The 11,096-nt window shown below is 50.4% G+C and overlaps 1 protein-coding gene across 7 annotated transcripts in view; it reads right to left on the minus strand.

Annotated features, from left to right (window-relative positions):
• The window catches only part of LOC310958479 (CSC1-like protein 2), a 28,067-nt gene that overhangs the window by 3,847 nt on the left and 13,124 nt on the right, over nt 1–11,096 (minus strand). For 3 of the 7 annotated variants that reach the window (XM_083929442.1, XM_083929441.1, XM_083929437.1), the window contains 19 exons: nt 11,030–11,067; nt 10,792–10,934; nt 7,459–7,510; nt 6,490–6,598; nt 6,319–6,389; nt 6,125–6,205; nt 5,877–6,000; nt 5,565–5,698; nt 5,187–5,324; nt 4,955–5,108; nt 4,634–4,740; nt 3,555–3,641; nt 3,399–3,464; nt 3,158–3,320; nt 2,909–3,014; nt 608–775; nt 353–468; nt 184–291; nt 1–84 (listed from right to left, as the gene is read on the minus strand). The exon at nt 1–84 is cut by the window's left edge. In XM_083929442.1, coding sequence (XP_083785568.1) covers nt 1–84; nt 184–291; nt 353–468; nt 608–775; nt 2,909–3,014; nt 3,158–3,320; nt 3,399–3,464; nt 3,555–3,641; nt 4,634–4,740; nt 4,955–5,108; nt 5,187–5,324; nt 5,565–5,698; nt 5,877–6,000; nt 6,125–6,205; nt 6,319–6,389; nt 6,490–6,598; nt 7,459–7,510; nt 10,792–10,934; nt 11,030–11,067 — 2,049 coding nt within the window. The remainder of the gene's footprint in view (nt 85–183; nt 292–352; nt 469–607; nt 776–2,908; nt 3,015–3,157; nt 3,321–3,398; nt 3,465–3,554; nt 3,642–4,633; nt 4,741–4,954; nt 5,109–5,186; nt 5,325–5,564; nt 5,699–5,876; nt 6,001–6,124; nt 6,206–6,318; nt 6,390–6,489; nt 6,599–7,458; nt 7,511–10,791; nt 10,935–11,029; nt 11,068–11,096) is intronic. The other 4 variants (XM_083929443.1, XM_083929439.1, XM_083929440.1 and 1 more) reach the window with 3 other exon arrangements.

Consider the following 11,096-nt stretch of genomic DNA (forward strand, 5'->3'; position numbering starts at 1 on the left):
GCCGCCCGGCTCGTCGGAGTTTGGGTCCTGGAGCACCTGTGCGATGTACATCTGCTGCTGCGACTGCTGCGACTGCTGCTGCTGCTGGAGCGCAAAGAACACGACGGACAGGTTAACCAGCTGAGAGACACACACACCTGTAACAGATCAGAACCAGGGTCGTACGTGAGCTTCTCCACTCACCTGAGATTTGGCGGTGGGCGATGACGAGGGGCGAGCGGGACGTCCGTTCTCCACAGCGTCCACGTCCGTCTCCTTGGTGTCGATCTGAGACAGAGGCACACAGCGAGACTGCGTCATTAAACAACGACGTGAGTGTTTCTGTGGATCCTTCAGTCAAACGTGGCCGTACCTTGTAGTTGTGAGCACTGAGGTACTTGAAGTGTCCGAAGCAGACGTGAGACAGACAGACCACGATGGTGACGATCAACACCACCAGAGTGAACATGGAGGTCGGCGTCTCGAAACCTGGCGGCATGTTAGCAGTTAGCATTATTAGCAACAACAGACATGTCAAAGCCATGACTGGATTGGGACTCGTCTGTTCTGAGTGGAAATGACGGCAACACTAAATAAGTGTGTTAGTGCAGCCGGGGGCGGGGCTCACCTGTGCGCACGGTGGAGAAGAAGAGCAGCCAGAAGAGGCAGAGGATGGGCGCGGCCACCACCTGCGTGACGGCTCCTGAGTGGATCTTCTTGTCCAGTTTGGAGGGCAGGTAGGCGTAGTACATGTTGTATCGGTCCACCAGGTGTTTGAGCAGCATGTACATGAGACCTGCAGGGGGACAGGTGAGCTGCTGAGCAGGAAGTCACGCAGACGGCTGAATGTTGCTACAGACCACAAAGACCAGACGATCTAACTTAGAACTACAAAACAAAGGAAATGTTCATTCCACAATTTGACGCTAACTCCCGTCTGCCAACGGGAACAAACTCCCGTCTGCCAACGGGCACAAACTCCCGTCTGCCACCGGGCACCATGTCCCTGCTCTGACTGACCTCAGACTTGATTTGATTTGCAGTAAAAGTCTTAAAACAGTTCTCTAACTAGTTCAGTGCTGATACGGTTTTGCAGTGACGCTGTATTTTGGGGTGTGACGCAGTGACGCTGTATTTTGGGGTAGTGATGCAGTGACGCTGTATTTTGGGGTGTGATGCAGTGACGCTGTATTTTGGGGTGTGATGCAGTGACGCTGTATTTTGGGGTGTGACGCAGTGACGCTGTATTTTGGGGTGTGATGCAGTGACGCTGTGTTTTGGGGTGTGATGCAGTGACACTGTTTTGGGGTGTGATGCAGTGACGCTGTATTTTGGGGTGTGATGCAGTGACGCTGTATTTTGGGGTGTGATGCAGTGACGCTGTATTTTGGGGTAGTGATGCAGTGACGCTGTATTTTGGGGTGTGATGCAGTGACGCTGTATTTTGGGGTGTGATGCAGTGACGCTGTATTTTGGGGTGTGACGCAGTGACGTTGTATTTTGGGGTGTGATGCAGTGACGCTGTATTTTGGGGTGTGATGCAGTGACGCTGTATTTTGGGGTGTGATGCAGTGACGCTGTATTTTGGGGTGTGATGCAGTGACGCTGTATTTTGGGGTGTGATGCAGTGACGCTGTATTTTGGGGTGTGATGCAGTGACGCTGTATTTTGGGGTGTGATGCAGTGACGCTGTATTTTGGGGTGTGATGCAGTGACGCTGTATTTTGGGGTGTGATGCAGTGACGCTGTATTTTGGGGTGTGATGCAGTGACGCTGTATTTTGGGGTGTGATGCAGTGACGCTGTATTTTGGGGTGTGATGCAGTGACGCTGTATTTTGGGGTGTGACGCAGTGACGCTGTATTTTGGGGTGTGATGCAGTGACGCTGTATTTTGGGGTGTGATGCAGTGACGCTGTATTTTGGGGTGTGATGCAGTGACGCTGTATTTTGGGGTGTGATGCAGTGACGCTGTATTTTGGGGTGTGATGCAGTGACGCTGTATTTTGGGGTGTGATGCAGTGACGCTGTATTTTGGGGTGTGACGCAGTGACGCTGTATTTTGGGGTGTGATGCAGTGAAGCTGTATTTTGGGGTGTGATGCAGTGACGCTGTATTTTGGGGTGTGACGCAGTGACGCTGTATTTTAGGGTGTGATGCAGTGACGCTGTATTTTGCGGTAGTGATGCAGTGATGCTGTGTTTTGGGGTGTGATGCAGTGATGCTGTATTTTGGGGTGTGATGCAGTGACGCTGTATTTTGGGGTGTGATGCAGTGACGCTGTATTTTGGGGTGTGATGCAGTGACGCTGTATTTTGGGGTGTGATGCAGTGACGCTGTATTTTGGGGTGTGACGCAGTGACGCTGTATTTTGGGGTGTGATGCAGTGAAGCTGTATTTTGGGGTGTGATGCAGTGATGCTGTATTTTGGGGTGTGATGCAGTGATGCTGTATTTTGGGGTGTGATGCAGTGACGCTGTATTTTGGGGTGTGATGCAGTGACGCTGTATTTTGGGGTGTGACGCAGTGACGCTGTATTTTAGGGTGTGATGCAGTGACGCTGTATTTTGCGGTAGTGATGCAGTGATGCTGTGTTTTGGGGTGTGATGCAGTGATGCTGTATTTTGGGGTGTGATGCAGTGACGCTGTATTTTGGGGTGTGATGCAGTGACGCTGTATTTTGGGGTGTGATGCAGTGACGCTGTATTTTGGGGTGTGACGCAGTGACGCTGTATTTTGGGGTGTGATGCAGTGACGCTGTGTTTTGGGGTGTGATGCAGTGACGCTGTATTTTGGGGTGTGATGCAGTGACGCTGTATTTTGGGGTGTGATGCAGTGACGCTGTATTTTGGGGTGTGATGCAGTGACGCTGTATTTTGCGGTGTGACGCAGTGATGCTGTGTTTTGGGGTGTGATGCCGTTGAGACTCACCGAAGGGAACGATGATGGGGCAGGTGATGCTGTAGGCCATCACCACCGTGAAGACATTCATCATCCAGGCGTACGCCGCTCCAAACTGGAACTCGTAGGCCTGGTGCTGCGGACGAGAGACAACAACAACAGTGAGAACAACGATGGACTGAAGTCTACAGGGACACGATCACGGGTTTAGAATCCCTGAGTTATTTTCTCTTGTCAGATTATTAAAGCGTCCGTCCTCAGGTCAGCGTCCGTCCTCACCCTCTTGACGTTGCGACGGTCCGCAGCGGAGCGAGCCAGACACAAGCGGATCATGTACATGAGCAGGCCGGGGATCCTCAGCAGGTCCATGGCGTTCCCGATGAACGCCGAGGCGATGACGTAGTTGACGAAGAACGCTCCGTTGTCCGGCAGGAAGACGCACCTGCAGAGGAAACGCCGCGTCGTTTCTAAAAAGTCTGAAAGGCTTCGAATGGTGAAGAGGTCGAATCAAAACACTCACTCAAATCTGACGGTGGCGTCCGCGAGGAACTTCTTATCAAAGAGCCAACGGAAGAAAACGTCCAGACTGGAAAACAAGAGACGTTAGCGTGAGAACGGCAGAGGTCAAAGGTCACTCAGGTGGGGGTGGGAGGGGGGGGGGGGGGGGGGTTATTACCTGCTCAGACCCAGAGACGGCAGCAGCAGAACCATGAAGATCAGGAAGGTGTAACATTTGTGCATCGTCGTCCGGTTCTCTCCAGACCTGCAGACACACGAGGTTAGAGTCACTCAACATCAGCGAACACAGAAGTGACTGTAGGTGGTGATGGAACCTTCCTGATGCTTGTAACTCAGAGTGTCGCCCTACGGCTACGAACCCAGGAGTTCCCTCTGATTCTGCTCCTAAGTTTGATGGATAAGTTCAAACTAAGTGAGGTGAAGCCCCATCTCCTCCCCCTGACTCTGACCCGTGCGTTAATCACCCGTCCTCTTGATTATAGTAACTCTCTTTAGTTTGGACTGGAGCAGCAGCTCGATCACGTATCCCCTACTCTTGCCTCTCTCCAAAGGCTCCGTGTCCAGTTCAGGGTCCCTGCAGCCCCTCCCCACCACGACTACGCCTCCATATCCTGTCCATGAAAACCACAAACAGGATTGGTGACAGAGTGCCCCCCTGGAGGAGGCCGACCCCCACCGGGAACCACTCCGACTCACTGCCCAGGATCCGGACCCAGCTCTCTCTTTGGGGGTACAGAGACTGGACCCCCTCAGAAGTGACCCCCTCACCCCAGACTCCCCCAGCACCTCCCACAGTATCTCCAGGGACCCGGTCATGGGCCTTCTCCAGATCCACAGAGCACATGTAGACCGGATGGGCCCACTCCCAGACCCCCTCCAGGATCCTGGAGAGTGCAGAGCTGGTCCTGGTCCAGGTCCAGGACTGGATCCACCTGGTTCCTCTTCAGTCTGAGGTTCTACAGGACCAACCTCCTTTCCAGCACCTTGGAGTCGACTTCACCAGGGAGGCTGAGGAGTGTGATCCCCCTGGAACTGGCTCACACCCTCTGGTCCCCCTTTCTGAACAGGTTCATGCTGTTTTTAGCACCTGACTCTGTTTGTGAAGTGCTACAGAAACACAAGACGTTCATCTGTGGCTCTTTAGTGTCGACTTAACACGAGTGATTGAGTACGGCTCATGAGCACCTGCCACGTTACCGTTCTGATGCTGTGTTGAGGTGCTTGGCGCAGCGTTACCTGGTCCAGTGAGCCTCGAAGAAGGCGGAGTAGTAGACGATGGTGGGCAGCAGAGCGGAGAACGCCCAGAGCAGCAGCGTGGGGAAGAACTGGGTGACGATGGGGTTCTGTACGAGACAACAGCAGAGAATCAGAGACAGAGACGAAGACTCAGGACACACTCAGACAAACCGCACCGGCTCGGCTGCACCGGCTCGGCTGCACGCTCGGCTGCACCGGCTCGGCTGCACCGGCTCGGCTGCACCGGCTCGGCTGCACGCTCGGCTGCACGCTCGGCTGCACGCTCGTCTGCACCGGCTCGGCTGCACGATCGGCTCTTACGTTGAGATACTCGACGGGTTTGGTGACGTTGAACTTGTCCATGGTGGAGATGATGATGGCGGGCGTGGTGAGGAAGAAGAGCAGGAGGAAGAGGATGCAGTTGATGATGAAGCAGCGGATCCACCAGGAGATCCCGCCCAGCGACAGGTGCTCCCTGCAGGAAGAAGCACAGCGGTTTAGAGGGGTGTGGTTGGTGTTTGGGGGGGGTGGGGGGTGGAGCTTGCGGACGTACCAGCGGACGTTTTGAGGGTCGGGCGCGTACGAAACGCTCCAGCTGTGCACGTGGAGAGCGTCGCTGAACTGAGAGGACTGTGGCTCCTGACGACACCGACAGCCCTGAACCTGACAGGCGTTAAAGTCCTTCAGAATACTGTGGAGACAAAGGGGCGGGGCCAGGAGGAGATGGGGGGGGGGCGGAGTCAGAACACATTTAGACTTCCTTCCGTAAACAAGACTAAAGTCATACGTGAGCGACCTCTGGGATCAGAAGCTGCGATGAAATGTAACCTGTGACCTAATCTGAGCTTCAATGTGAAACATGGTGACTTCCTGTGATGTCAGACAGGGGGCGGGGCCAGGGGCCAGGGGGCGGGGTCATGCTGTGACTCACATGGCGGTCATGGCTTCGTTCTGGAAGGTGACGAAGGCCATGCCCAGCGGCTTGGTGTGGACCTTCTCCTTCTCCTTCCTGTACTCCTCCTTCAGCTTCGACTCCCTCTTGGTGTAGTAGCTCACCGCCTCCTCCTGCAGGACCAACGCCACCGTTACACGCCTTTAGTCCTGTGTGTGTGTGTGTGTGTGTGTGTGTGTGTGTGTGTGTGTCAGTGTGTGTGTGAGTGTGTGTGTGTGTGTGTGTGTGTGTGTGTGTGTGTGTGTTTGTGTGTGTGTGTGTGTGTGTGTGTGTGTGTGTGTGTAGCCTCACCTCCTCACAGCCCGTGATGGCGCAGCAGCACAGGTGGCCGCAGGGTTTGGGGTTGATCATCGTGGGAACGTGTTCCTTCGCCATCAGGTCCGTGAAGAACTTCTTACTGCGCTCCGTCTTCTTCCTGACACACGCACACAAGAGCACACACGCGCACACACACACACGAGCACACACACACACACACGTGAACAAACGCCTCTTTAAAGCGTGCGTCCTCCCTCTGACGCGCTCCGTTGAACCCTCACCTCTCTGCGTTCAGTGACATCAGTTTGGCCACGTTGTAGCAGATCCGAGCCTCCAGCACGGTGCAGTTCTCGTACGCCTGCCTGCAGAGCAAACCACGCGGGATCACGTTACACCAAACCACGCGTGATCACGTTTCACACAGGTGCGTCCACCGTGAGGTAGACAGGTGTCGGTGTGGTGCAGGTGAACTCACTCAAAGTGCTGCTTGATCTGACTCTCCTCCGCGTATTTAGAGATGCCGTTAATGAACAGAGTGCGTTTCACCTGCGAGACAAAGAACGGGGGTTAGAAACACGCCTGACAGGACACAGTGAAACAGGATGTTGGGCGATCACACAGGAAGTGGCTGCTAAGCTCCGCCCACCAGGTCGTCCTCCTTGTAGTGCATCTTGGACGTGTGCCTCCTCATGCTGTAGACGGTGAGCAGCAGGTACATGAAGGCGAAGGTCGTGTGCAGCCACAGGAGGTTCGTCCTGAACACACACAACACGTTTAAGTTAAACGTCACGTTGGGATCGTTTCCATGACACTCAGGGCGCCCTCCCACTGTGCCTCCGTGCCGTGCCCCAGCACGTGTCACGGCTAAAGTCAGTGTGAGTGCATACTGACGCAAAACACCACCAAAGTTCCTCTAAAGTTACTATGTCCCAACAGGCGCACAGGAAATGACCTCAGAGCCGCCGTAGGCCTCGTGCTCGTACACGTGCGCACGCTCGTGCTCGTACACGTGCAAACGTGCTTTACTAAAGCCCACCTCTCCCAAACGGGCCGTGGACGGCAAGCGTGCCGCTCCTAGACGTGGTACGGTTGCATCACACTGGTCAAAGGAACCAGACTTTAGCCGTGACACGTGCTGGGGCACGGTACGGAGGCACAGTGGGAGGGGGCACGGGACGGAGGCACAGTGGGAGGGCGCCCTGAGTGTGAGTGAACATTTGGACTTTTCAGACGCCATTTTGGATGATGGCGTTTGCGTGGAACGGTCGAACGACTCTTAAACTTTCTGACGGCGCTTTAATGGAAGTGTGTGACGAGTTTGAGAGAAAAGAACAAAAAACAACGATTTAAAAATAATAAATAAGGAAAAAAGAGTGAAAATGGAGACGGCTCCTTTTCTCTTATTCTGTAAAAATGATTATTCTGTTATTGTTTGATTTTATTTATGTTTCATTCCTTTCAAAATAAAACAGGAAGCTGACTTTGTTTCTTGACTTAAGGTTCAAATCGTTCCATCATCAATAATAAAAAACACAGAAATGATAAATAATAATAATAAATAAATAATAAATAAATAATAATATAAACAGGTCGAGCAGAACCGTCGTGGACTCACCCGGACTTCAGGTTCGCTATCGTGGTGCGTCCGAAACTGTAGGCGTTGTTTTCTGGAACAAACACGAGAACGTTAATAACTGAGGTTCTAACCATTAAACACAGGAACATTAATAACTGAGGTTCTAACCATTAAACACAGGAACATTAATAACTGAGGTTCTAACCATTAAACACAGGAACATTAATAACTGAGGTTCTAACCATTAAACACAGGAACGTTAATAACTGAGGTTCTAACCATTAAACACAGGAGAACATTAATAACTGAGGTTCTAACCATTAAACACAGGAACGTTAATAACTGAGGTTCTAACCATTAAACACAGGAGAACATTAATAACTGAGGTTCTAACCATTAAACACAGGAACATTAATAACTGAGGTTCTAACCATTAAACACAGGAACATTAATAACTGAGGTTCTAACCATTAAACACAGGAACGTTAATAACTGAGGTTCTAACCATTAAACACAGGAGAACATTAATAACTGAGGTTCTAACCATTAAACACAGGAACATTAATAACTGAGGTTCTAACCATTAAACACAGGAACATTAATAACTGAGGTTCTAACCATTAAACACAGGAACATTAATAACTGAGGTTCTAACCATTAAACACAGGAACGTTAATAACTGAGGTTCTAACCATTAAACACAGGAACGTTAATAACTGAGGTTCTAACCATTAAACACAGGAACATTAATAACTGAGGTTCTAACCATTAAACACAGGAACATTAATAACTGAGGTTCTAACCATTAAACACAGGAACATTAATAACTGAGGTTCTAACCATTAAACACAGGAACATTAATAACTGAGGTTCTAACCATTAAACACAGGAACATTAATAACTGAGGTTCTAACCATTAAACACAGGAACGTTAATAACTGAGGTTCTAACCATTAAACACAGGAACATTAATAACTGAGGTTCTAACCATTAAACACAGGAGAACATTAATAACTGAGGTTCTAACCATTAAACACAGGAACGTTAATAACTGAGGTTCTAACCATTAAACACAGGAACATTAATAACTGAGGTTCTAACCATTAAACACAGGAACATTAATAACTGAGGTTCTAACCATTAAACACAGGAACATTAATAACTGAGGTTCTAACCATTAAACACAGGAGAACATTAATAACTGAGGTTCTAACCATTAAACACAGGAACGTTAATAACTGAGGTTCTAACCATTAAACACAGGAACGTTAATAACTGAGGTTCTAACCATTAAACACAGGAACGTTAATAACTGAGGTTCTAACCATTAAACACAGGAACATTAATAACTGAGGTTCTAACCATTAAACACAGGAACATTAATAACTGAGGTTCTAACCATTAAACACAGGAACATTAATAACTGAGGTTCTAACCATTAAACACAGGAACATTAATAACTGAGGTTCTAACCATTAAACACAGGAACATTAATAACTGAGGTTCTAACCATTAAACACAGGAACGTTAATAACTGAGGTTCTAACCATTAAACACAGGAACGTTAATAACTGAGGTTCTAACCATTAAACACAGGAACATTAATAACTGAGGTTCTAACCATTAAACACAGGAACATTAATAACTGAGGTTCTAACCATTAAACACAGGAACGTTAATAACTGAGGTTCTAACCATTAAACACAGGAACATTAATAACTGAGGTTCTAACCATTAAACACAGGAACATTAATAACTGAGGTTCTAACCATTAAACACAGGAACATTAATAACTGAGGTTCTAACCAGGGTCCAGGTTCCACGTAGACCTAAGACCACGATCTACCACCAGACACAAACACACCTGCAGATCCTCAGACCTGATCCACAGACCTGGTCCTCAGACCTGATCCTCAGACCTGATCCACAGACCTGATCCTCAGACCTGATCCACAGACCTGGTCCACAGACCTGGTCCTCAGACCTGATCCACAGACCTGATCCTCAGACCTGATCCTCAGACCTGATCCACAGACCTGGTCCACAGACCTGGTCCTCAGACCTGATCCACAGACCTGATCCACAGACCTGATCCTCAGACCTGATCCTCAGACCTGGTCCTCAGACCTGGTCCTCAGACCTGGTCCTCAGACCTGATCCACGGACCTGGTCCTCAGACCTGGTCTGGTGCGGTTACCTTCTTTGGAAGGGGGTGCAGGGTCTCCCAGTCTTAGGAAAACATCTATCGTGATAATTCTGACTACGACCAACGAGACAAATGAAAAAGGTTTTAGACAAAAACAAACGTAAACAAGAAGAACGCGAACTCTGAGCGCTAACTCTGAACGCTAACTCTGAACGCTAACTCTGAACGCGAACTCTGAACGCTAACTCTGAACGCTAACTCTGAACGCTAACTCTGAACGCGAACTCTGAACGCTAACTCTGAACGCTAACTCTGAACGCTAACTCTGAACGCTAACTCTAAACGCTAACTCTGAACGCTAACTCTGAGCGCTAACTCTGAACGCTAACTCTGAACGCTAACTCTGAACGCTAACTCTGAACGCCAACTCTGAACGCTAACTCTGAACGCTAACTCTGAACGCGAACTCTGAACGCGAACTCTGAACGCGAACTCTGAACGCGAACTCTGAACGCGAACTCTGAACGCGAACTCTGAACGCGAACTCTGAACGCGAACTCTGAACGCGAACTCTGAACGCTAACTCTGAACGCTAACTCTGAACGCGAACTCTGAACGCGAACTCTGAACGCGAACTCTGAACGCGAACTCTGAGCGCGAACTCTGAGCGCGAACTCTGAATGCTACCCATGGCAGCAGCCAATAGCGTTGGCCGTTGCTGGTTGCCAGGGTTGTCTGTTGTTGGGTGCAGCTACTGTAGGCTGTGAGTCACTATAGGCCGAGCATTCACTCTATGGACTGAGAGAAAGGAGAGGAACGCCATTCAAACGCACGCCCACATGGCTACGCTGCTCCTGGATGCTAACATCACTTTCATCTGCACTTAGCTGGAACGGCTAACGCTAACGGCTAACGCTAACTGTCAGTCAAACTCCTCTAATCCTTGTTTTGATGCTGTGGTTTTCTGGAGGGGACGGGTTCAAACAGGCTCAAACAGACTCCGGTCTCCTGGAGCTGCTGGGCCGGGTCTGACCAACCTGGCAACCCCACTGCTGGACTTCTTTTTTGTTGTTGGGACGAGGATCTGGAGACTCTAGATGGAGCCGCTCTGATCGTTCTACATGTTCAACCTTTAATGTTCAGAGTATCTGCGTTGACATGAGGACGCAGAGGAGCGATGAACCTGTGGAAACACGTGTGTGCGGCGGCGGCGGCGGCGTTCTTACCCAGCAGGTCTCCGGAGAAGTTGACGGGCAGGACGATGCCGACGGAGAGGACGCCGACCACGACCAGCAGGCCGATGATGTGGCGCTGGAAGGACAGGTAGTGAACGGCATCCTCGCCGCACTTCTCCCTGATCTCTTCATCCCTGCAGGAGGAAGAGGAGGAAGAGGAGGAGCTTAAAGTTCCGCACGGCGTCGCCTGAACGCCACCTGAACGCCACCCGAGGAAACGCCTACTCACTTTATTCTGAAGATGGCCGTCAACCACGAACAGAAGCCCTGAGGACAGAGAGAGGAGCGTCAGGAGG

Source organism: Echiichthys vipera (genome assembly GCF_963691815.1).
Source record: "Echiichthys vipera genome assembly, chromosome: 2".
NCBI classification, from domain to species: domain Eukaryota; kingdom Metazoa; phylum Chordata; class Actinopteri; order Perciformes; family Trachinidae; genus Echiichthys; species Echiichthys vipera.